This window comes from Entelurus aequoreus, linkage group LG24 (genome assembly GCF_033978785.1).
Source record: "Entelurus aequoreus isolate RoL-2023_Sb linkage group LG24, RoL_Eaeq_v1.1, whole genome shotgun sequence".
In the NCBI taxonomy this organism is placed as follows: Eukaryota; Metazoa; Chordata; class Actinopteri; order Syngnathiformes; family Syngnathidae; genus Entelurus; species Entelurus aequoreus.
This window is the reverse complement of record NC_084754.1, coordinates 2,211,146-2,238,801: the sequence shown is the minus strand read 5'-3', so window position 1 is coordinate 2,238,801 and position 27,656 is coordinate 2,211,146. Positions and strand designations below refer to the sequence as shown.

The 27,656-nt window shown below is 41.2% G+C and overlaps 2 protein-coding genes and 1 long non-coding RNA gene across 9 annotated transcripts in view; 1 reads left to right on the top strand and 2 right to left on the bottom strand.

Moving 5' to 3' along the window:
* LOC133641699 (uncharacterized) overlaps positions 1-27,656 on the top strand; it is a 526,583-nt gene that overhangs the window by 341,602 nt on the left and 157,325 nt on the right. The gene's annotated exons all lie outside the window — the stretch shown is intronic.
* The window catches only part of reln (reelin), a 391,417-nt gene that overhangs the window by 283,949 nt on the left and 79,812 nt on the right, over positions 1-27,656 (bottom strand). Inside the window, exon 1 of one of the 7 annotated variants that reach the window (XM_062035616.1) lies at positions 4,064-4,183. The exons of the other annotated variants lie outside the window; for them this stretch is intronic. Coding sequence (XP_061891600.1) covers positions 4,064-4,088 — 25 coding nt within the window. The 5' untranslated portion in view covers positions 4,089-4,183. Of the gene's footprint in view, positions 1-4,063; positions 4,184-27,656 lie in introns of those variants that run through there. 7 annotated transcript variants of the gene reach the window in all.
* On the bottom strand, positions 19,761-21,583 carry LOC133641690 (uncharacterized). Its single transcript, XM_062035608.1, has 2 exons — positions 20,310-21,583; positions 19,761-20,241 (listed from the first exon to the last, which is right to left on the bottom strand). Exon 1 carries the CDS (start codon positions 21,478-21,480, stop codon positions 20,530-20,532), a length of 951 nt encoding a protein of 316 aa, XP_061891592.1. The 5' UTR covers positions 21,481-21,583; the 3' UTR covers positions 19,761-20,241; positions 20,310-20,529.

Genomic DNA, 27,656 nt, shown 5'->3' with positions numbered 1-27,656 from the left:
GTCACAAACGACACTATTTTCATTTCTTTTTGCCAATCTTGTGCGAACAGGTTAAATTCCGACACATATTCTTTCTTATCTCAGGGCATTCACTCGATCACATTTGGTTTGACTTGGAAGACGTTTCAGCGCTCATCCAAGTAGGCTTCATTAGTTTATGCTCATAGACTAAGATTGGTCAGATCTAGTCCAGCAGCTGCAAAACCGCAAATATTTATACTCCAAAAACCAGGAAGGTGTGCCTGGGCAAGGATGATTTTGCTCTGTCGTAGTGAGAAAAACAACTGTTTAAATGCAAACGATCAATCCTATCCTTTGTCTACTAAGACAAACTAAACAGTCCGGTTGAGATCGATTGAATGCCCTGAGATGACGATGACCTGGATGAATGAGAACACATTTCTTGTTCACACACACAACACTTTCTTGTTGTCCGTCAATCATTTTCAAGCAAACGAGCGTTCTGAACACCAATAACACATGACCATACAGATTAACACCAGCACTTTATCTTACAATAGTTATTAATGGTTGTATTTACATTTAAATGATAACCCTCTCTTGCTCTATGTCCTGAACAGCCTAATAGCGTTGCAAATACTAACAGCGTCCTCTGCCGCAACTTGTTCAGAAGTTGCACAGTCCATTGTCACAAACATATTTTCCTGTGCTTCATGAGTAAATCGTCCAGTAAACGTAAACTGATGATTGGGAATGATGAGTTCCAGTGTTGGCAAAGATGTCGATGTTGAGGTTGTCATCACTCTTTGCAAGAAGTCAACTGACAGCTGTGGTTGCTCCTTCAGGAGACACTGCCTCTTAATGTTTTGGAAGAGAATTACAAGTCTGGCACCCCCCCCCCCCCATCAAAGAACTATAAATCATACAAGACGCTATCGGAGAGGATGCAAGCTCGTGAGAGTATATTCCAGCCTCTGGAGACCGCATCCTCCAGATGTCGGACAAGCTTCTACTTTAAATGCTCCCGCATCACAGACGTACTGCCATGAAAATAAGGTCGACTTTGTAAATTGAGCAAGTAATTTGTGTCTTTTTTTTCCTCCTGTTGCTCGGCAGTCACCAGTCACGCTGATACGCGCATGTTGATACCACACTTGTGGTAAAAGTTAAAGCTTTGGTACTGTTTACCAAAGTCCGGCACGGGGGGGGGCCAGCTGCTTTTTGTCGTTTCTGTTAAATATGACCAACATTTAAACATTTCAAAGGCTGATCAGTGCCACACTGATAAGAAAAAAAATCAGTATTCCAGAATAATTTAAATGGTAAATGGATTATACTTGTATAGCGCTTTTCTACCTTCAAGGTACTCAAAGCGCTTTGACACTATTTCCACATTCACACACTGATGGCGGGAGCTGCCATGCAAAGCCCTAACCAAGACCCATCGGGAGCAAGGGTGAAGTGTCTTGCTCAAGGACACAACGGACGTGACGAGGTTGGTAGAAGGTGGGGATCGAACCAGGAACCCTCAGGTTGCTGGCACGGCCACTCTCCCAACCGCACCACGCCGAAATAAAATAATTATACAACCTAAAAAAACAACAACAGTCATCTTCAATATAAATGGCTTTTTTGACTATAAAAAATGTGTCCGAATTATTTTATTTGTTTTAACTACAAAGTAAAACATTAAATCTACTATTATATTTGACATTGCCCAAAAATAAAGTATACTATATAGCAGGGGTGCCCATTACGTCGATCGCAGAGGGTGTGTCAGTCGGCCACCAGTCAGGCATTGAAAAAAAAGACCTAAAAATGAGCAATCATAAATCTTCACTGTGATGTCACTTTCGTCACTTGATTGACATTCACTGCACCCGAGGATCTTGTGAGATGATGCAGGCTAGTGCCAGCTCAGTGTGAAGGAAAATAAGACCGTCAGGAAGGCGAGAAAGTTTTTATTTCAACCGTACCTCCCGTCAAAATCCTAAAGACCGACTGCACAGTTCCTGTCTTTACAGTTAAAGTGCTGCTCCATCATGAGCATGGGCCCTACATTGGTTTGGCTTTAGCAAGTTTTATTATATTTATTTATTTCAGTAGAAGCATTTAAGTCCCATCTTAAAACTCATTTGTATACTCTAGCCTTTAAATAGACCCCCCTTTGTTAGACCAGTTGATCTGCCGTTTTCTTTTCTCCTCTGCCCCCTCGCTGGGTTATTCCGGTTCCGGTGACCATGGATGAGGTGTTGGCTGTCCAGGGTTGAGACCCGGGGTGGACCGCTCGCCTGTGCATCGGTTGGGGACGTCTCTGCGCTACTGACCTGTCTCCGCTCGGGATGGTCCCCTGCTGGCCCCACTATGGACTGGACTCTCACTGTTATGTTGGATCCACCAGGGACTGTACTTAGAGGGGGGGTTACCCACATATGCGATCCTCCCCAAGGTTTCTCATAGTCTTTCACATCGACGTCCCTTGTGAGGGCTCTGTGCCGAGGATGTCGTTGTGGCTTGTGCAGCCCTTTGAGACTTTTGTGATGTAGGGCTATATAAATAAACATTGATTGATTGATTGATTGATTTATACAAATGTGAAGAATATCAAAGTTGTTTCCCACATTCTCTGTGGAAACAGGTTGACTTCACGTCATACATGTGTGACCGTTAATGTTTAAAAGAGATCCCCGAGGTGCACCAACAATGTTTAACAAACCACCTCATGAGTGGTGTTATATAGGAGGGTCATTGAGTTAAATGTTTATATTAATCAACTTCTACTCCAACTTGTACAATGATGTTAATATGTTGCCTGTGCAGTTAATAAATATTTCATTTTGGTCTACAGTAGTTTGGATTCTGATTACTTGGAGTTGATTATTCCAGATATCCATCCATCCATTATTTACCGCTTGTCCCTTTCGGGGTCGTGGGGGGTGCTATGATAAATAAATGATAAATGGGTTATATAGCTCGGTTGGTAGAGTGGCCGTGCCAGCAACTCGAGGGTTCCAGGTTCGATCCCCGCTTCCGCCATCCTAGTCCCTGCCGTTGTGTCCTTGGGCAAGACACTTTACCCACCTGCTCTCAGTGCCACCCACACTGGTTTAAATGTAACTTAGATATTGGGTTTCACTATGTAAAGCACTTTGAGTCACTAGAGAAAAATCGCTATATAAATATAATTCACTTCACTTCACTTATACTTGTATAGCGCTTTTCTACCTTCAAGGTACTCAAAGCGCTTTGACACTATTTCCACATTCACACACACATTCACACACTGATGGAGGGAGCTGCCATGCAAGGCGCTAACCGCCACCCATCAGGAGCAAGGGTGAAGTGTCTTGCCCAAGGACACAACGGACGTGACTAGGATGGTAGAAGGTGGGGATTGAACCCCAGTAACCAGCAACCCTCCGATTGCTGGCATGGCCACTCTACCAACTTCGCCACGCTGGAGCCTATCTCAGCTGCATTCGGGCGGAAGGCGGCGTACACCCTGGACAAGTCGCCACCTCATCGCAGTATTCCAGATATACTTGATCTCAATAGGAAATCTTTTCAGATCAAAGTTAGCTGGTCACACACCAGTTTTAGTCGTCTTTTAAAACTACATTTCCGATTGAGATTGTATGAGCAACCTAAAAATCACCAAATGATTCCCGAGCACGGCCTCTACTGCCGCTCACTGATCCCCTCACCTCCCAGGGGGTGAACATGGGGACGGGTCAAAAGCAGAGGATAATTTCACCACACCCAGTGTGTGTGTGATAATCATTGGGACTTTTTAACTTTAACTTTTACCATTGTCTCCTTCTGTGATTGAGCTCTCGAGCTACTTTTGGGAGATTTCTCCAAATGTTGGTCAGATATGGCAGACAAGGTAGCTAAGACGTTTTATTTTACGTATGATCCAACCTATAACACCACCATATCCACTGAATGCAAGGGAAATTGTCATTGAAAGAAGCAGGGACAATGTGTGTACTGTGCATACACACCTGTTTGCCTTTTTGTGCCATTTTTGCTTCTGTCTCGCACAAATGATCTATTCAGCAAATTGCAACTTAGTGTACTGAGACACATCGGCAGTGTTTACCTGACTTGCATCGATCCAAGGCCATGGTACGCTGTATTTAATGGAGTGAAGGACTGGATTGAATGCGCTGACAGCCATGGCTTCCTCAGCCTCCATACACTCATCTGCACTTTTTCATTGACCTGCATCATCAAGGTTACACACACTCCATTACTCTCCACAGACACACACATCGTGTGTTCGCCGCACACACAAAGGATTTTTCTTTTACCTTTTTTTTTTTCTTACCCTCTCTATATCGGTCTATTTCCCATTTGAGGAATCACGGCAAAAAAAAGAGAGCTCCCCTTTGCACTTTCCTCTCCCTCGTAACAGAGAAGCTGCTCCGTTTGATGTGCAGGCATAAGGGCAGCAAAGCTCGGAGCACAAGGTTACTTACCATCGAGGAAAAAAAAAAAATGAAAAGGCGGTCATGGGGGTAGTGGTGATGCCTGTGGAGAGCAGCGCTAACAGATCAATACACATACAAGACCTAAATTATTTAGAAACATGCCTATGCTTAACACCCATCTCACACTTGGAATTCAATCAATCAATCAAATCCAAAACGCTGTGGGGGTGCTATTCATTCTCACATACACACACGCACGCACGCACGCACGCACGACATTTGATGGTTGCTTTTAACATTCTTGTCCATACTTCATTTTTTTTATTACTGCTAACCTGGCCGAGATGGATAAGGATGAAGGAATCGGAGTCAGTGATTGCCAACACACTTATTCAACACATTGGCATGTTCTGTGTGCACACAGAACACGTTAGCACACTTATACACACACACACACACACACACACACATGCACACGCGCGCACACACACACACACACACACACACACACACACACACACACACACACACACACACACACACACACACACACACACACACACACACACACACACACACACACACACGTGTGCATATGTTGGAGGGCTGGGCGGTATATCAGTATTACGTTACACCTGTATATTTTAGAGAGAGATATTTATTTGAAACAATACCGCCATACCCATATGTAATAACTTTCCATGCTGCCTTTGATAGTTGTTGTTTATTGAGTATGTCATAGTCAGTTCCGTATCATACATGTAGTACCGTATTTTCCGGATCATAGGGCGCACTGCCGATGAGCGGGCCTAGTCAGGTCTATTTTCATACGCACCGGATTATAGGGCGTATTAAAAGGGTCATATTATTATTCTTTTTTTTTAATGTTAAGACTTCCTTGTGGTCTACATAACATGTAATGGTGGTTCTTTGGTCAAAATGTTGCATAGATGTTTTACAGACCATCTTCAAGTCGCTTTCTGACAGTCGCTTCAGGATGCGCCGTTTTGTGGGCGGTCTTATTTACGTGGCTCACCTTCGACAGCGTTCTCCCCGTCTTTGTAGTAGCGGTGTAGCGTGCAAGAACGGGAGTGGAAGAAGTGTCAAAAGATGGAGCTAACTGTTTTAATGACATTCAGACTTTACTTCAATCCATAACGAAGAGAGCGAGCAGCTTTATTTTTTTTGTCCATTCTTAACATGTACAAGACACATAAGAACCAGAGGTGGGACCAAGTCATTGCTTTGCAAGTCACAAGTAAGTCTCAAGTCTTTGCCCTCAAGTCTCGAGTCAAGTCCCGAGTCAAGACAGGCAAGTCCCGAGTCAAGTCCAAAGTCAAGACTGGAAAGTCTCAAGTCAAGTCACAAGTCCTGCATTTTGAGTTTCGAGTCCTTTCAAGTCCTTTTAACCACAGACTAATATTTTTACACAGATTGTGTATGCTTTTAAACCGCTGTATTTATTTATTAAAACAAGTGCATTTGAAATAGCAGGGGAAAAAAAGTACTGACATAGCAATTCATAATAGCACTATTAACCAGTCATTTTAATAGTTTAAACAATTTTAAACATTTAACTCATTCCTTTACAGAATAAACACATTTGCAAAAACAAGTGCAACTGTACTTATTTGTACAAAAGTGTTAACATTGTATTTCCATGGCATATTGCATTGTAACTAGTTCCACAGCAGTTTCTATTCTGTTCTTACCTTATCTCATTGATCTCATCTCATACTGTATGTGTATGTATGTGTGCGTACACATGAAAAACATAACAAATACATGAACATAAGAATGAACAGAGTTGTACTTTTTAGATGTCAGGGCCCTATGCAATATCTACACATATTCTTAATATAGTATACATTTTAACTGACCTTTATTTGACTATGTTTGTCTTTTTGTAGGTGGCTAAAATATGCGGTGCTGCTGACCGCCGTCTAACGTTATGTTACTGTGTGTGATACATTGATTAACGGAACGTTATGTATAGGTACCTCATGCAACCCTGCTTAAAAAAATCACTTGACAAAAAGTATGAATAAGGTAGCAAACTGCAGTGGACGCAACATATTGCCGTGTTTGCAATGACGTTATAACCATAGACATCTTATAAGTAGATGCGGTATTGGTTGCTGTCACGCGAGCAATTTGCATCTTGAAGTGGTGATGAGGAGCCGGCGAGCAGCCTAAACTGACAGTTGACAGGTAGAAAACAAAGATGCCGGGCTGGTGTTCAGCGTTTTCCTGCTCAAATGAGCGGACTGTTGAAAATACGAATCGGGGGATTACTTTTCACAAGTAAGATTTAACATTAATGTACTATTGGTTGTATTTTATGAAAATAACATTACCACAGAGTTGAGAAGGAGCAAAGATCTTTAATATTTGTATGTGAAAATCACAAATAAATCTTCTGGGGGAGGATGACGCCCCTACAGGGGTTTGGTTTACAAACTTTCAGCCCCACCTAAAACAAAATTCACCAGCCGCCACTGATTATGATGCATTCTCATTTTAGGCAAAATATAAGACAATACTTTCTTATCAGTATAATTGTAACCAGGAATAAGTCTTCAAGTAACAATATTCAAATACTAACATTGTTGGGTAAGACAGCATTTGATTTTATTCTGAATCCAGTGAAACAGATTGGTGGTTTTAGCTGATATAAAGACTTTCAGGTGTTTATATATGTTTAAGTATTTGGCAGACGCTTTTATCCAAAGCGACATAAATAAAAAATACATATAAAACAAACACTGTAAACATGATCATTTAAGGGAAGAATGTAATACAAAATATCAATACAAAGTGTCAAGACAGAATAAACTCTCTGCTGCTGCAGCAACAGAGATACAGTCTATAAGATATATAGATATCTAATGTATTCATACATTGTTTATGTAGGATATACGCATGTATATATAACGTAATCATATTGTTTCTTCAACTTAAAAATAGCTGACCGTTTTTTTCCCCCTTCTCTGGGCTTATATTCCCAGTTTTGATCTCGGATGTCTGGTCACTTATAGCATATAAGAATATTATATTACTGTTAAGCAAACTATGAATAATAAAACATGTGTCCGTTATCATAGCTACACGTATGACAAAAAAGCGCGTGAAAATGACTGGTATTCAGTGAGGTAAAATGAATTAAATGCGCTGACAGTTCATTGCTCCTGCCAAATGAATTGCACTGAGTGGAGCGGATCACCACTCCCAAGATGGCGGCCCCGCGTCTCGTCTGCGCCAGTAGGCAGTAGCGCTCGATGCTGCGTCTACTTATAAGATGTCTATGGTTATGACGTTAGCAGTGAGTTTACAGCCTCACTGATTTAACTACACAGCAAATAAAAGTCATGTTACTTAGCCAATAAACGTTAGCTTACATTCAAAACTTACCCTTCTTTGTGCAACTTCAAATGTCGAACGAAGTTGGAAGTTGTTGCGTCTCCGTCTGTAATATTCCAACTGCGTGATTTGCATACGGCAATTCGTTTTTTGTTGACCAAGTCGTAGTTTTTATACCCGAACGAAACCAACTTTGGTATAAATCTTTCTCACTGGCGTGTTGTTTGACAACTCTTGTTCATTGGTTGTCCTGCAATTTGATTGGCTGAATGCTGTGTGATGAAAACAATGTAGATCTAATTTGATTGGCTGTTGTACTGAGAGCACACACGCTGATAGACACACACGTACAAAATGAAAGCTACGGAGCGCTCCCAAATAACTTTTTAAGCTTTAGGTTTTGGGGAAAGTAGCAAGTCATGTCAAGTCAAAAGGCTCAAGTCCAAGTGAAGTCACAAGTCATTGATGTTAAAGTCTAAGTCGAGTTGCAAGTCTCTTTACATTTTGTCAAGTCGAGTCTAAAGTCATCAAATTCATGACTCGAGTCTGACTCGAGTCCAAGTCATGTGACTCGAGTCCACACCTCTGATAAGAACTGAAATTACATTTTCGGCACAATCCCGCTAAGAGCAGACATACGTTACGGGGAGACAAGACGGGACCGCCAACGGATCAGCCACTTAGGGCGCTCCTTACCACTTAGGGCGCTCCTAAGCAGCATCTCCTCATCCGTGGCTCACCAGTGCAACAACAACGCCGGAAATGAGTCATGTGAAAAAAACATTCGATTAGAACTCTCTAATAACTAAAGTTCCTTGGGTGAATAATGAAAACTCACTACACCGATATATTTTAGTGCTTTCATGGCGAGTTTACTGACAGATATAAGTAAAAACTTTACACTACTTTATATTAGAAATGGCAACTGCGGAAGAAGAGCGTCCCATAACAAGAAGATAGAGAAAAAGAAGAAGCTTATCGACTACGCCGTCGTTACGGACTACAAATTTTCAGGACTTATGCAGATCTCAAATACAGATCAGCAGGTACCAGAAGGTAAGAAAAGTTTATTTCGCATAATATAGCGAAACAAAAACGCCAGATAATGTCTGATCTTATACACACACCATAATAATACTCCTACGTTGAAGCACAGTACAATCCATCAAGCGGTGCGGCTTCATAGCTTTCCAAAGTCATACTAAAACATTTTGATAGATTTTTGAATGCTGTGTGTAATGTTCTATATTTTCAATGGAACATATAACATTTTGGTGTTGTTAACTTGATATCTCTTATGTGTGACTACCATCATATTGCAGCCTACACATATCTCTTATGTGTGGCTGCCATCTACTGGTCAAACTTATCATTTCACCATGTACCAAATAAAATAGCTTCAAGATCGGTAAGCACAACCAAAAATATTCCGTACATTAGGCACACCGGGTGATAAGGCGCACTGTCGAGTTTTGAGAAAATGAAAGGATTTTAAGTGCGCCGTATAGTCCGAAAAGTACGGTACATATTATACATATATGTAGTACATAATATACATATATCTACATGTAGTACATAATATACATACATGTCTCCAGAAAACAGTCTTGTGCTCAATGGCAATATTATTATTTCACAAAAAAAGAAAAGAAAATTTAAATAAACATATCTCAAAAGGGTAATGGGAAGAAGTATAAACTTTTTGGATCCCGCCCTTTTTTTTACATAGTTAACTTCAACTAATATCCAGTTTCCTCTGAACCACATTTGATCACATTCATCTGGATCCACGTAACTCAATTTGCCCGGAACAATGTGCTTACAATTACCTCAATATATCATCATAAGTAAGTCATATTAGTCATTCATACTCACATTCAAAACAAGCCTACACCTCACTATTCTGAACCAAAATATAATTTCTTCAAATGCTCAATGTTTGAACAGTGTTTGAGTTCATCACTCAGGCTGTTCCATATTTTCACCCCACAGACTGAGACACAAACACTTTTCCTTGAGCTAAAGTGTTAGTTTGTAGTTTGCCCTTCCTCTTAGGTTATACCCCACATCTCTGTCTATGAATACACTTTTAATATTTGCAGGCAATACATAACTTTTTGCTTTAAACATGACAAATATTCTACTAAATCAGGAAATTTTAACAGTTTTGACCTTAAAAATAAGCTATTTGTGTGCTCCTTAAACCCCACATTATGGATAATTCTAAGTGCCCGTTTTTGTAAGATTACTCCCGCCATTTAACTGCGCTTCATTGTATTCCTTAACTCTGACATTCAGAGCACTGGGCAGAAATCAACATCCGCCACGGGCCTTTGTGAGGCTTTGTTTTAATTGTGTGAAAAATCCTTTTTAAACATGGTGGTCTGCACCAATTTTGCACCAGTAATGAATTGCACATGCAGTCTTAATAGATCACACGCAACAACACAATAGTACACACAATGTTATAAGGATTTGTTATTTGGCTCTAGGTACACCAGGCCCTAATTGTACTTTTTTCTAACTATTAAACAACTTGTTTAAACCAAAGTTCAATACTTTTTTTTTTGCCTTTTAAAAATATCAAAACGCCCTCACATTCAGTATGTGATACTAGGCAGTAGAGTTGTACGGTATACCGTAACTAGTATAGTATCGTGGTATTAATGAATCAAAAACGGTACTATACTCTGTTTGAAAAGTACCGGTTTGCCATATTATTTTTTTTACAGGCATGACGGCGGGTCGTCTTCACATCATGACATTGCTGGTTTTACAAGCAGAGGAGCATGTTTGGCAGCGCACAATCACAGAGTACTTACAAGCAGACACAGTGTGTGTAGACCGAAAAGGGAGAATGGATGCATTTTGGCCTAAAAACTAAAGATAAAGGTGAAGTTATAACGCTGAAACTCCCTCAGGAAGAGGTGCTTTAAGACATGGTTAAGTTAGAGTTAGCGGCTAATGTCCATCCGCAATCGGCAGTGTTTAAGCTGCTTCTAAATCACTAATCCTTGCCTCCATGGTGAGGATTAGTGGATTAATGCTTCACTACACACCGTAGGAGGATACAATAGCTCACAGGCGTCACAATGTAAACAAATGCCATGGGTGGATCTACACCTGACATCCACTGTAATGATACCAAGTACAGGAGCGTATCTAGTCGATACTATGATTACATTCATATTTTTTTAGCATCACAAAATCTTTTTTAGTTTTTAAAAAAAATGTATATTATGTTTATAAACTCAGAAAATACGTCCCTGGACACTTGAGGACTTTGAATATGACCAATGTATGATCCTGTAACTACTTGGTATTAGATCGATACCAAAACTAATGTAAAGTATCAAACAACAGAAGAATAAGTGATTATTACATTTTAACAGAAGTGTAGATAAAACATGTTAAAAGAGAAAATAAGCAGATATTAACAGTAAATGAGCAAGTACCGTAATCAATTTTTACAGCTTTTCCCTCATAATTTTGACCAAATAATAGAATGGGTAATGACACAATATGTTACTGCATACATCAGCAGACTATTTAGGAGCCTTTGTTTGCTTACTTACTACTAAAAGACAAGTTGTCTAGTATGTTCACTATTTTATTTTAGGACAACATTACAATAATAAACATATGTTTAATGTGCACTAAGATTTTTTGTTAAAATAAAGCCAATAATGGCATTTTCACACTATTCAAAGTCTTAATGTTGTACGTACCTGCTTTATTTCACTTTCCTAAAAATAAATGTTGTAAATTATGATATAGTACAGTAAATTCTATTTTCTATTCAAGAAAAGTATGGATTGGCTTTATAGTCTTATCAGGGGTCACCAACGCGGTGCCCGCGGGCACCAGGTAGCCCGTAAGGACCAGATGAGTAGCCCGCTGGCCTGTTCTAAAAATAGCTCAAATAGCAGCACTTACCAGTGAGCTGCCTCTATTTTTTTAATTTTATTTATTTACTGGCAAGCTGGTCTCGCTTTGCCCGACATTTTTAATTCTAAGAGAGACAAAACTCAAATAGAATTTGAAAATCCAAGAAAATATTTTAAAGACTTGGTCTTCACTTGTTTAAATAAATTCATACATTTTTTTACTTTGCTTCTTATAACTTTCAGAAAGACAATTTTAGAGAAAAAATACAACCTTAAAAATGATTTTAGGATTTTTAAACACATATGCCTTTTTACCTTTTAAATTCCTTCCTCTTCTTTCCTGAAAATTTAAACCAATGTTCAAGTAAATTTATTGTTTTTATTGTAAAGAATAATCAATACATTTTAATTTAATTCTTCATTTTAGCTTCTGTTTTTTTGAAGAAGAATATTTGTGAAATATTTCTTGAAACGTATTATGATTAAAATTCAAAATAATTATTCTGGCAAATCTAGAAAATCTGTAGAATCAAATTTAAATCTTATTTCAAAGTCTTTTGAATTTCTTTTAAAATTTTTGTTCTGGAAAATCTAGAAGAAATAATGATTTGTCTTTGTTAGAAATATAGCTCGGTCCAATTTGTTACATATTCTAACAAAGTGTAGATTGGATTTTAACCTATTTAAAACATGTCATCAAAATTCTAAAATTAATCTTAATCAGGAGAAATTACTAATGACTTTCCATAAATAATTTTTTTAAATTTTTTCAAAAAGATTCAAATTAGCTAGTTTTTCTCTCCTTTTTTTCGGTTGAATTTTGAATTTTAAAGAGTCGAAATTGAAGATAAACTATGTTTCAAAATTTAATTGTCATTTTTTTTCGTGTTTTCTCCTCTTTTAAACCGTTCAATTGAGTGTAAATATCATTAATTATTAATAATAACAGAGTTAAAGGTAAATTGAGAAAATTGGCTATTTCTGGCAATTTATTTAAGTGTGTATCAAACTGGTAGCCCTTCGCATTAATCAGTACCCAAGAAGTAGCTCTTGCTTTCAAAAAGGTTGCTGACCCCTGGTCTTATGGTTTGTGTTTTGTACCCTTAATGTATTGAAGAAAAAGAACCGCGACCTTAACACCGAAATACACAAAAACCGTGAGGATGCCGTATTGTTATTCCCTTATAAACCATTGTTTTGTTTTTCTACACTCCATTTCCTTGTCCTTTCATTTAGGCAGCACACTTACTGGATTTTTTGTTGAATGCTGCGAAGTGATAACATCCAAATGCTTAAATTCCTTAAAGAGGTAATAATTACACAACATAACCTTGTTGATAAGAATATTAGCTCGCTCCAATGCCTCATGATAAACCAAATTCCTCATGATGAAACATGTGAAGAATCTATTCATCATGCCCCTCATCAGTTTGAATGCTTTTTGGTTGGAGAGGCTGAATGCTTCAGCGTGTACTGGACTAGTGCCTAATGTAAAACCAATCCAATTATCAATCATATGTTATCAGCAAAATATAGACTCGTGTTGGTCAGATGGGAAATTATACACTGGCAAACACCTTATTTCCATCTTTGGCCTTAAGCCAGCATGTAATATTGATGAAGCTGTTCAACTATTGATGGGCTTTGAGCTTGCCTCACCACTACGTGTCTGCTGGGACTAATGCCAGTACATCATGCATAGTCAAAAATTCATGAACAACCATTGAACATTATTGTTGTACACTTGTTACACTGGATGTTTACATTGTCACTTTAAAGACAGTCAACTGTAAGTTTTTTGTTTTTTAAATATCTGCTCGAAGCAGTGGATGTTTCCGCGCACAATCCTTTGCACTTGAAAATTCATGTTTGTAGTAATAAATATGATTCCAACATTTGAGAATTATGTTTGTGTTGAATCACAGTAGGTGTGTACATCCTAAACATTCCTGCCACTTTGTTTTGTGATAATGCCACAATAAGTACCAATAAGTACTGTGGCCTTAATACTGTGAGATTTTGATGTCATTACATCCCTACAATCATTATATATTAATGAGCACCAGTCTTTGGATGATTACTTTTTAAAAATGACAGTTGCTCATTACTTTCCCAAAAAGTCATTATTTATGAATGAAATTATTCTTTCATTTACTAGAGGAAGTGGGTTTTTTCAAACATTTGGGACATGCAGTTGAGAAATGTTTTATCAAATCAATCACAAAGTGATGTACAAAACAAGACAAACAATAATAGAAGAAGAGAAGAGAAGAAAACACACACACACACACACACACACACACACACACACACACACACCACTATTCACAATAACAGGGCAAAAACTAAACATGGCATGGCACTGAGGATTCGAGGTAAAACGGCACCTTTGATGCATCCACACTGGACAACTAAAATTAACGTTGTACATGTAGATATATCTTATAACGTGATATACTATATACATACACACATACATACGTATATATACACATATACACATATATATATATACACATATACACATATATATATATACACATATACACATATATATATACACACACATATATATATATACACATATATACACACACATATATATATATACACATATATACACACACATATATATATATACACATATATACACACACACACACACACACACACACACACACACACACACACACACACACACACACACACACACACACACACACACACACACACACACATATATATATATATATATATACACATATATATATACACATATACACATATATATATATATATATATGTGTATATATATATATATATATATGTGTATATATATATATGTGTATATATATATATGTGTATATGTGTATATATATATATATATATATATATATATATATATATATATATATATATATATATATATACACATATATAAATATATATACATATGTATGCATGTATATACACAGCACAAAACATACAAAAAAACAAATGTAAAAATGTTAATATAAATAAAACAATAAAATAATAAAAAAACAGATTATTAGTGAAAAGCCTGATTAAAAAGGTGTCTTTCGCCTTTTTTAAAAATGTTCAACGCTCTCTGCAGTCCTGAAGCTCTCTGGTAAGCTGTTCCACAGGTGGTGGCCACAGTGGCTAAATCCTGCCTCACCATGGGTCTTTGTTCTGGTATGCGGTAAAGCCTAAAGGCCAGTGCCAGAGGACCTCAGGATCCTCGAGGGTTGATACGGTAAAAGCAGGTCAGTTAGATAAGATGACGCAAGGCCATTGGGACATTTAAAAACTAATAATATAACTTTAAAATCAACCCTGAAACGGACCGAATGCAGCAACTTTAAAACTGGTGTAATGTGCTTCCGCCCTCTGATCCTCATCAGGACGCGTGCAGCTATGTTTTGAAATAATTTTAGACTTCTGATATTCTTTTTGGGAAGACCAGGGAGCAGGGCATTACAATAGTCTAGACAACAGGAAATAAAAGCATGCATTAGCACTTCCGTGTTGGCCTGAGAGAGAAGCGGGTAGACTCTAGCTATGTTCTTAAGATGATAAAAAACTATTTTTGTAATATTTTTAATATGTGGGATAAAAGTCAGCTCGGAGTCAAAAATCACGCTCAGATTTTTTGTGGACTGTGTTGGTTTAAAATCTTGTAATTTTGGTAAAAGTTTCTCCCTCTGGTCTGATTTTTTATTTTTTTATTTTTTTTTTTATAAAAAAATACAATCACGTGTGCTTACGGACTGTATCCCTGCAGACTGTATTGAGCTATATTGACATATAATGTAGGAACCAGAAATATTAATAACAGAAAGAAACAACCCTTTTGTGCGAATGAGTGTGAATGGGCGAGGGAGGTTTTTTGGGTTGGTGCACTAATTGTAAGTGTATCGTGTTTTTTATGTTGATTTAATAAAAAATTAAAAATAATAATAATAATTTTATATTTAAAAAAAAAAAATGTAATTCTTGTGTGGCCCGGTACCAATCGATCCCCGGGCCGGTACCGGGCCGCGGCCCGGTGGTTGGGGACCACTGATCAACAACACCCCTCCCACTAAAAGACAAAGTAAGCGTTGACCCTTTAAAACCATTTGTATGTTTCTTTGATGAGATAATATTGTTGAAATTCGATGTATTATGTATTTTAGAAGCCTACTCTTAGCTCCAACAGATATGATATGCTTTGAAATGCATCATGTGCTCCCCCGGCTCGGCCGTCAAATTTCACAAGCCAATGTGGCCCCTGAGCCAAAAAGTTTGCCCACCCCTGGTCTACTGTGTCAAAGCAGCGCTTAGATCCAGCAGGACCAACACTTAGTTTTTTTATTTTCTAATTTCCACCTGATGTCATTTAAAATCTTCAAAAGTGCTGTCCAATCAATTTTACTTTAAAAGATATAAGTGCTTCAATACATGGGTCCCAGGATCACTGCAGACTGCTCAGTATCTACAACACTTTATCTCTCTCTGTCTACAGGTATGTTGCGGTCTCGCATCCAGTCACAGTAACGTGAACATCAAATGGCCTCATATTGGAGAGGTGCACACCTCTCATAGGCCCCCTTTATATAGCTTTATATATGAGGCCAGAGGGCTTCCAACTCATGGCTTATAGCGCTGCTAGAGTTAACTATCGATGGGTGAAGATTTGTGGTCGCTGGTTCAAGTCCATGAGTGGACTGAGCAGATGACCACCGTTACATATACACAGTATTTTTTTTAATCAAACGCAGCTAATTGGACCACCAGCTTTAAAAGAGTGTCATCTTAGATTGGATGCAAGACAAACCAGGAAAGGTTTGTGAAAAGATGCATACAAGATTATAGATTCATGCTCATCCCTAAGAGCAGTGGTTTTGAGTGTTAATGAATGTAACACAGCCAGAAGTTTACTTATGATACCAACTAAAATGGTATTTATATATAAATCCTGAGGCATTTTTATGTATGCTGGGTAAGAAATGATTTAGGCTGCTTTTAAAACAGGGCCCAGTGGCACATTAAAACAATAATAATAATATCTCCTGATGGTTGCAAAAGCTCACCCACCACTGTGGCTGGCAAGCTTTGCTGGCATGGACTCATTCTTGGGAAACAGCATGGAGGAGGATTAGATCAGTGCTGGAAAGTGAGTCTGGGCACTAGAAGAACCGATTCACGTTTCAACCGTAGTCGCCTCCATTGAAGTTCCCCTGGTATGTTTGGCGGTGCCTGAATGGTTCCTTTTTAATGCTCTTGTGTACAAACACACCCACTTTCGTAAGCCTCACCGCAGAAGCCATGCGAAAGGTTCTGCAAGCCACACACTGTAGTAACCCAAATAATCTTATTACCGAAAAAAGAAAAGCAAAGCCAAGAGAACACCCTTTTCGCTTCCAAATGAATGGATCTTTTCTTGGCAAGGACATCAATAAAGATAGTTGACCATCTGACCCATATCCCACTGGCAGACATACACGTGCCCAGAGAGGTCCCGGAAATGAAGACTCGGCCATAGGGAAGCTACAAATCCATCTGTGTGCACGGCGATGCCAGGGTTAGGGTGTCACCTCACTCTGAGGCTTCCTGATATGCTTCAAAGTGTCAATCAGCTGTCCATTGCACCTTCAAGCATGTGAAAGGATAAAATATCAGTATGGTTGTACAGCATCATCCGCGGCTTGTGCGGGAAGTATATCTTCGCACATGTACTGTAACGTGGCAAGCGGTGTTCCAGTCAGGTCTTTGGGGCATCATTCCATTGCGTAACCTTCTGGCACCATCATGGCCTGCTGGCACGACCATCTGCTCTGAGACACTCCATCAAAAGGCAACCAATCGAACACTGAGCTTCTACAGGTCTGCTTATAGACAACATCTTCGACACCTCAAAACAATTCATCCCGGTTTACAGGAGCTTCGAAGACCCCGGGGCCAGGGGTTCTTCTGTGTAGTTGACATTTCTCGATTGAGTTTGCACCACATTCAAGCCTTCCTGCATTTGTTTCTGCTGGCTTCACCCTTGCAACAGCCTTGGAGAGAAACAGGCGTGCAGTTCAGTCACCAGCATCATGTTCTTCACACATAATCTGTGTCACAATCACACTTCTTTGTGCCGCTCTCGTACGATGCAAATGCATGCGTCTGTCTGCATTCATATAAGGCTGTTCATCACATTCTCCAGCATGACTACGCACAGGTGTTCACATCAGTCTGCATAAGAAGACCACTTAGTTCGTTATTTGTGCTAAAATCCTGACAGCATGACCTGCAAGGCATCCAGGACCAAAAGACGAGTAGATCACAGATTTGAGGCAGTAATATCCGGAATATAAAACAACCGAAAAATCAGTGCCTTGCGAAAAATTATGCATAATCTGCATATTATTCAGCAAAAGAGGTATCGTTTGCGGTTGCTTTAACTGTTTGTATTGGATCAAGGTTCAGGAATGCCATGATTTGTTCCCTCTGTCGCTTGGTGCCTGCCAGAACTGGAGAGTGAGCTGTCCTTTATGATCAACACCATGTGTTCTGTCGCCTGAGACACAGCCTCAAATATCCATCTCTGACAAGCACGTTACCGTTACCTTCAATTATGGACTGATGCTAAATAACAGCTCAGAGCAAAATTGGTCAAAATAAGATACACAAATCAAGAAGTAGAAGCATTTCCAAACAACTCACAGGGTTAATTGTAATCAAATCTGGAGGAACACACCAAAACTATCATACAAATCTGGAATTGAACATCAGACCACAACACTAAAATTATGAGAAAATAATAGTTCAGTTCAAATGATGACAAAACAAAAACATTCCAACTGGAATCGTTTCCAGTTAAATTGTTGGTCATGATTTTGATGAGTACTACATTTTTATACAGTCAATAATAACCAGCTTGCTTGAATTGTCATTCACATTAAATGGGAAGTGTATCAATGTTGGATACTCGTGTTAAACAATGTCAAAGCGTCAAATCCTAAGATTCATGCATTTTGGCATGAGCTTGCAAGCAGTTTTGGATGCCCCTGACTGCTAGGTTTTGGAGTATTTTTTAACAGTGGGTCATTTGTGACATCACAGATTGACGGACGTACATTTGTGGTTATGCTTGGACATGCTGTGTCCTCAAGTCTCCACCCATTTGCTGAGCGACTGCTGCCACTGTATCCGTGTATTCCAAATTGTTTCATGCTCTCCGGCCAGCTGTGGGTCTATAAAGTAACTACTTCTGTGTTCAGTTTAGCCGCTGAACTCATTGTGACATTACGACTTAGTTTGAGGAAACGCACGATAAGTTAGGATAAAGTGTTATTTTCATTTAGCCTTTGGCATGAGCACAATAACACAGTATTGCAGTTACCATATTTTTCGGACTATAAGGCGCACTTAAAATCCTTTCATTTTCTCAAAACTCGACAGTGCGCCTCATGACCCGGTGCGCCTAATGTACGGAATCATTTTGGTTGTGCTTAACGACCTCAAAGCTATTTTATATGGTAGATGGTGAAATGATAAGTGTGACCAGTAGATGGCAGTCACACATAAGAGATACATGTAGACTGCAATATGACTCAAGTAAACAACACCAAAATGTTATATGTTCCATTGAAAATATAGAACATTACACACGGTGCTCAAAAATCTATCAAAATGTATGTCAGGTGTATTTATAACGACATGGCTTCCCACACTTGAAAAGGAAGGACTCGATGAGGCTCAGGATTTCACTCGTATTTCAGTTTATTAACTGGAATCTTGGAAGGTGAAAAACCTTTAAACACACAAGAATAAAAGCTTTTAAATAAAATACAGCATTTTGCAACAAACAAAGTAAGTACATTAACTCAGGTATTTTATAAAGGTAAGTACATTTTTAACATTAATTAATACACATTAACCAGCATTTCACTTAACTTAATTAACTTAGATTAATAAGGTAAATTAGGCATTAAATAAACAGAAATATAGTTCACATGTTAGAACCATCTACTTTTAAAGCAACGTGTTTTACCTTAAGTTTTAGCCTAAATTATTTTACACAGACTTTAGACATGAATTTCTACAACAAGTTTAACTTGACACTTCTCTATTAATTCATATGAAATCAAGCATTTTAAACCAATATTACTGTAGTTTTTAACATAAACACTTTTAACAGAAATACTATTTTTATACATGAATTAAATGTTTTACTTTGCCTTTTAATAAAGCAAAATCCACTCTCTATATTAATATACTTCAAATTACATTTACAAGGCTTTAAGCGCCCTAATTGCCCATTTCTTGTCTCTACAAGTAAAACAAATATTTGTGGTGAATAAGATAAAGAAAAGAAACAAAATAAGCACCAATTGTACCTTATTTAACAGTTCAATTATCTAAATAAACATTCTTCTGAAGTTGAGCTCTGCCATCAATCACAGCGCATAAACTTCAACAGTCGGATCATGATTAAACAGTCCAGTGGAAAGAGGTGAGCTCACCGGTAGTCCGTTTGGTTTGAGTCCTTTTTCCCATGCGTTTGTGAAGTGCTTTCGTGGTTTTAGTGATCGTCTCTGTCTCTGCTGCTCTCAGCTCCGTCCTGCACACTGAATGAAACGGGTGCATTTGTTTGCTTTGTCCTGTCTGCGCTGCTCATCAGTCTGATTGCGCTCACCTGCTGGAGAGCACACCTGGTGAGGCGCGCCGCGGAGCAGCGCTTCTGCTGTGACGCGCATGCAGCGCTTCTGCTGTGACACGCATGCAGCGCTTCTGCTGTGACGCGCATGCAGCAGCACAGCCGCTGTCACACACACACCTTCAGCCGCACCTCCAGGCAGATCGCCGCAACACCTCCCACTCGATCTTTGCAGTGTAACCTGGAAAGATCGCACCTCTCAGGCGAGCTGGTCTCCCCTGACCTGATCCTCCGCCGGGATGAGGACGACAAGGCGTCGGACGTCTCGATGCAGTATGGTGCCCTGGAAGTCCTTCTCCTTAGACCTGGACTCTTTAACGACAGGGTTTGGAGTCTTCACCTGAACGCACCCACTTGGAGAGACTTTCACGTGGACATCTCGGACAATGCCTTTGGGATCTGCGTTCACACTGACAACTCTTGCTAGCTTGAACTGACCCCTCAGTGCATTTTGGTCGCAGAGCCACACTATGTCTCCAATGGCAGCATTTCTTTCAGCAGTATGCCATTTACTGCGGATGAACAGGTTTGGACCTGCGAGTTGGCTCCAGGACTTCCAAAAGTAGCTGACTTGCATTTGAATCTCTTGCAGCCTTTTGAAGGGGTAAGTTGTGTAGTCGAATGTTTTGAAATCTCCACTTTGTGTGGCTCGACCAAGCAACAGGGTGTTTGGAGTGATGTATTGGATGCCGTCCTCACGGCACTGGACTCTAGCGTCGATAGGTCTTTCGTTGGCAAGGTTGGCGGCCAGCTTGAGTACAGTCAGGAATTCACTGAAGGCAAGGCCTTCTCCTCTACCAAGGCTTTGTAGAGCTCTTTTGGTGATCTTGACAGCAGCTTCGGCGGCACCGTTTCGGTGAGGTGAATCGGCTGGAAGGATTCTCCACATCCAGTCGGTCCCATTCCTGGCAGCATATTCTTCTAGTGATCCTTTGTTTTGTCGTCTCAGGTAACTGTACATCTCTTCAAGGACAGGTTTTGCTCCAATAAAGTTCGTACCTGGATCGGACCAGATCTTCTGAGGATGGCCTCGGACAGAAGTGAACCTCTGGTAAGCAAGTAGAAAGCTCTCCGTTGTTAGCGTGTTTGCCAGTTCGACATGGATGGCTCGGCTGGACATGCAGCAGAAGAGCACGCCCCATACTTTCATGCTCACCCTCCTCTTGACATCATCCTTCACTTGGTACGGTCCGAACAGGTCGACAGATGTGAATTGAAATGGTGCAGCCGGATTCGATCTCTCCTCAGGCAAGTTTCCCATTATTTGCTGGCAGGTCTTTGCTTTTGCTTTCTTGCACACGACACACTTGTCAACAACTTTTTGGGCAATAATTCTTCCTTTGATGACCCATGCTTTCTTTCGCATCCGCAGTGTAGTTCCTGCCACTCCTTCATGTCCCTCACTGTGTGCTTCCCGGGCTAGGAGGGTGGAGATCCAGGCCTGGAACGGTAGCAGGGGAACAGCTCTGTGGTCTTCTCTGAAGGTCTGGATCCTGCCACCACACATCAGGAGTCCGCTTGTTTGGTCCTTGTAAACAACCAGTCTGTCTGTTGTTGTGTTTGGAAAGTGTACGCCCTCCTGTGCTGCCAAGCATAGGTCTCTGAACACATCTTCTCTTTCGTTCACAGTGATGACACCAGATGAAGGTACTGCCTCCCACTTTTCTTTATCGCCGGGGCACAGGAATTTCTTTACTGCTCTCCAAGTCCATACTATTGTCCCGACCAGCCGTCTTAGATTGCTGAAGCGCCTTTCGTCCAGTAGCTTTTGGACTGCTGCTGCTGCAGGTGGTCTTCTGAATCTGGACTCTGTTTCTTGGACTCTTTTTGGGTCCTGTGCTTTCTGTTGACTTCGGGTGAGTACGGCGACAAATGTTTTCTTCTGTATTTTTGTGATATTGTCTCTTGCTTGTGCGGCGACGTCTTTGGCTGATTTCTTCGGCCACTCACTTTCAGGAAGTCGAAGGAACTTTGGACCTGACTGCCACTCGGATTCCTCAGTTAAGTCATTTGGACTGGCCCCTCTGGTTATGATATCTGCAATGTTCTCGGGCCCTGGAATCCACCACCAGTCTTGGACATTTGTGCTGCTTTGGATCTCGCCGACTCGGTTGGCAAAGAAGGTCTGGTAACCATAACTCTCCCGCTGGATTGCACCTAGGACGGTCTGACTGTCGACGAGATGGTACCACTTCTCAACATCGATTCGGCAGTGTCTCTGGAAGTAGTTCTTCAACCGGGCGGCAAAGACTGCTCCACACATCTCCGCCTTCACAGGGTCACCCTTGTGGTCGAGAGGGGTCAGCTTGGCCTTAGATTCAACTAGCCTCACAACAACACCATGGCTGCAGCTCCAGCGTAGGTACAGCACAGCGCCATATGCGTGCTCACTGCCATCAGAGAAGGTGATGCCACTTGGTTTTGCACGTGGATTTGGTGGTGTCAGGGGTCTGGTGAATCTGAGTTGGCTCAGCTCTGCATAGTCTTCTAGGAGCTTTATGGCATCTTCTCTGAGTCCTTTGGACAAGGCGGCATCCCAGGTGTCTTCTATGCAGTACATGACTTTTGCTTCTTGAAAAGCTCTTCGGATGAGGATGGCTCCCTTCTGCTTTGCAGGAGCCACGAGGCCGAGTGGATCATAGAGACCAGAGACTTGGCTCAACAGTTCTCTTCTGGTGAATGGATCTGGGGTTTGTCTTCTTACTTCATCTCTCAGTAAGTCCTGACCAAGGCGCATTTTCCTCTTCTTCTTGGAGAAGTTCACTGCAACCATGACATGTAGTGTGTCATCCTCAATGGTGTAACCAAGGCCGAGGGCTTTGTTATCCTCTTCAGTGAGCTGGTTTGGCAGGATCATGGTCTTTGACTCCATCTTCTCACCTCTCGGCCCTTTCCTCCCACTTTGATCGGAGTAGACCCAGGGCTTCATGATGAATCCTCCAGCTTTAAGGATCTGTTCGATGTTGGATGTGAGGAGTTTGAGGTGCTGGAGGTTGTTGTGAGAGGTCAGGATATCATCCACGTATGCATCTTCCTCTATCACACGTTTCTCTTCTTTGAAGTGTTTGAATGAAGGCAAGTTGGCGGTCTCTCTCATGGCGACTTGGGCTATGCAACCAGCAGGTTTGTCTCCCATGTTGACCCTTGTTATGGCGAAGTCTTCTATTTCAGCCTTTTCAGTGTCACGCCACAGGAACCTGTGCAGGTGGACCTCTCTCTCTTCCAACCAGACAGAGTTGTACATCTTGCGGATGTCACCGAGGGCAGCAAAGACACCAGCTCGGAACCTCAGTAGGACAGCTCTGATTGGGTTCAGGACGTCAGGACCTTTGATTAGTATGTCGTTCAAACTCAGGCCTCTGTACTTCTGGCTGCTGTTCCATACTAGCCTCACTGGGGTGGAGACTGAATGTGGATTTGGTGCAATCAGGTGACTTATGTACCACACTGGCCCAGTCCAACTCTGCAGAACCTCTTTGGATAGCTTCACTGCAGCTTTGCGATGAAGCATTTCATGGACTTGTGACATGTAGGCTGTCTTCAACTCCGGTTCCTTTGCCAGCTGCTTCTCTGTCCTGAGGAATGTGGCTTCAACCGCTCTCCTGTTGTTGGGTAGAGATGCTGGATCTTCTGTCCAGGGATACTTGGCATGCCAGTGGGGATCAGGGCTGTGATGGTCTCCATTCACATACATCAACCCGTTTTTCACTATCTCCATCTCTCTTTCTTCAGCCAGTGTCATTTCTTTTCCCCCGGGTTGGCAATTCCCACAGCGACATCCTCCACATCTTGGCTCACAAGCAGCTCCAATACTTTCCCACTTCCACCACTTCAGAAAGTCTCTGCTGCTAGTGGCTGTATTGGACTGGGTGTGGGGCTTGTCGGGAGACTGGCAGGAGATTGGATCTCTACAGATGAGTTCACTGTATTTGACTGCTGCAGTTCTCATGGATCTTGCGAAGTGTGTCTTTGATGTGTGGGCCATTAAGGTGACTTCTTCAAAGAGGTCCGGGTGTGTGCCTCCGATCGTCTTGCCGAGGGGGCCGTCCCAGAGCACAAGGTTGCCAACAGAACGAACCTTCTGGGGTACTAGCTGGCCTTCCTTGTGGCTGATCAGGAGTTGCACCTCTTTGGGTCTAGCAAGGTCTCTTAGGGGAACATCTGGGAAGATTTTCTGTAGCTTAATAGCTGGAACATGTCTGTGAAACTCTGCAATCTTATCAAGGCCATAGCAGATTAGTTGATGTGACCTGAGGGTCCCTCTCGGAGTGTTGACCCGAATCTTGAGGAGGTAGCGCTTAGTTGCAACAGACACCTTCATCCCTCCAACGCCGTAAACCACCAGTGTCACATCTTCACCTCTCAGGTTCAACTTGCTGGCAGCTCTATGTGTTATATAGTTCGTGTCTGATGCCAGGTCGATGAGGGTCCCAATTCTCTGTCCATCGTTGGCAGTGACATCAAAGAGCATCAGGATCACTGGATACTCATGCAAGCCATTTTCCTCTAGAAGACCTCTTTCAACTGCTGTGGTGTTGTATGCTCTGGATGTGACGTTGCAGAAGGTGTCTCGACACTGCTGCGCCAGCTCAGGGGTAAGCCTGGATAGGAAGTCTTTTTGAGCTTCGGTGTATCTTTTCCCCTCAGCTCTCACTGGACTGGATTTAGGTGTTCTTTGGGACTGGGGTCTGGCAACTGGACAGAGAAGGTAATGGTGTTGGTCTTTGCACTCTGGGTTCCCGCACAGATACGTGGTGTTTCTGCAGGGGTCGCTGCTGTGGACCTCGAGACATCTCTTGCAGGCACCGAGCTGTTGTGCTGCATCCCTCTTCTCCGATGGCTTTAGGTTGATCCTAAACCTTCTGCAGAAATAGAGTCTTCTTCTGTGCTTTGGGTCACCACAAATGATGCAGCCTGCTGTTTCACTGCTGGACTTGGCTGACTTTGTTCTGGCATACTTGATGAGCTTAGTCTGCTCCTTGGCGGGTTCAAAGACGTTGCTCAGTTGATCTAGTTGCTCATATATAGATTCTTGGGACTTTAGGAATGTGATGAGCTTGTCGAAGCGGTTCTGGGGGTTAACAGTGTTTCCTCTGTCAGCAGCATAGGTGAGCCAGTCTTTCTTCAGAGTTTCTGGGAGTTTGCTCTCGATGGATCTAATCACCAGTGGGTTCTTTAAGGCGTCTGCATTATCCAGTTCGTTTAGATCATAAAGGGCCTTTTCCACAGTTTGGATGAGCTCTACGATTTTCCTTGGATGGCCGCTCCTGGCTGATGGTCTTGCTTGTAGCTCTTCTATGATCTCAAGAGCAATGCTGGCTTGGTTCCCAAACCGGTTTTCCAGGACTCTGAAGATCTCATCTGCTGAGCTGTACGTTGACAGACGTAGTTCCCTGGCCACCTTTTCATCAAGGCTATCCAGTAGTTGGAATTTCTTAACCTCTGAAGATCCGGTTGGTTCACCTTGCTTCTGCAGAGCCTCCCATTCCTTCCTCCATCTGTAGTAGTTTCGCTGGTTGCCGGCAAACTTTGGTAAGGCTGTGGCCTTTAGCTTTATCGCTGCCACTGGAGCTGAGCTGCGGGCTGAGATGGGCTGGGGTCCAGCGTCTTTCTTTATACTTGCTGCTTGGATGAGGGGGGCCTTCTGTGACACCAGCTTGGGAAGGACCACCTCGAGCTCTCTTAAACGGTAATCAAAGTCCTTTTTCTCGGCAAGCGGAGCCCAGTGGTTCCAGTTCTGGTGCGCTTCCTTTGCCTTGTCCACCAACTTCTGTAGGTGGGTCAGCATGAACTCACAAGCCTCCAGAGTTGTGTCTGGCTGGAAGGAGACGTTCCTGAATTCGGCCTCTGCAACTTGTAGAGCCAGGGAAAGTTCCTTTTCTCCATATGTGGTCCAGAGCGTCTCTCGGATTAGGAGTTTGACTTCTTTCGTCTTCTGCTCACATTCTTTCTCCGTCTTTGCTATGTCGGCTTTCTGGGGGTCGCTCAGCTCCTCAGCGTCTGCCATGTAAGCGGCTTCCACTTCTTCGTTTGCCTCGAAGACACGAGAGCTCTCTAGCATCAGCTTCTTGAAGTTCTCCTGTAACTCCTCCTTAGACATCTCTATGTAGGTTCTCGTAATGTTGTTGGCAAGGCGGGAGAACTGTCTCTTAGCTGTGGTCCTCTCCACTTTCAGTTCATCTGTTGGCTTTGGATCAGCCATCTTGCTCTCTTTGGCTGACAGACAGCAGTCTTTGTCCTCCAGGCCCCAGGTGGAGTGTCCTCCCTCTCGGTGGTGGCCGCAAGTGGAGTCTTTTGCTGGTCACAGACGGTTTTTCACTGTCAGGTGTATTTATAACGACATGGCTTCCCACACTTGAAAAGGAAGGACTCGATGAGGCTCAGGATTTCACTCGTATTTCAGTTTATTAACTGGAATCTTGGAAGGTGAAAAACCTTTAAACACACAAGAATAAAAGCTTTTAAATAAAATACAGCATTTTGCAACAAACAAAGTAAGTACATTAACTCAGGTATTTTATAAAGGTAAGTACATTTTTAACATTAATTAATACACATTAACCAGCATTTCACTTAACTTAATTAACTTAGATTAATAAGGTAAATTAGGCATTAAATAAACAGAAATATAGTTCACATGTTAGAACCATCTACTTTTAAAGCAACGTGTTTTACCTTAAGTTTTAGCCTAAATTATTTTACACAGACTTTAGACATGAATTTCTACAACAAGTTTAACTTGACACTTCTCTATTAATTCATATGAAATCAAGCATTTTAAACCAATATTACTGTAGTTTTTAACATAAACACTTTTAACAGAAATACTATTTTTATACATGAATTAAATGTTTTACTTTGCCTTTTAATAAAGCAAAATCCACTCTCTATATTAATATACTTCAAATTACATTTACAAGGCTTTAAGCGCCCTAATTGCCCATTTCTTGTCTCTACAAGTAAAACAAATATTTGTGGTGAATAAGATAAAGAAAAGAAACAAAATAAGCACCAATTGTACCTTATTTAACAGTTCAATTATCTAAATAAACATTCTTCTGAAGTTGAGCTCTGCCATCAATCACAGCGCATAAACTTCAACAGTCGGATCATGATTAAACAGTCCAGTGGAAAGAGGTGAGCTCACCGGTAGTCCGTTTGGTTTGAGTCCTTTTTCCCATGCGTTTGTGAAGTGCTTTCGTGGTTTTAGTGATCGTCTCTGTCTCTGCTGCTCTCAGCTCCGTCCTGCACACTGAATGAAACGGGTGCATTTGTTTGCTTTGTCCTGTCTGCGCTGCTCATCAGTCTGATTGCGCTCACCTGCTG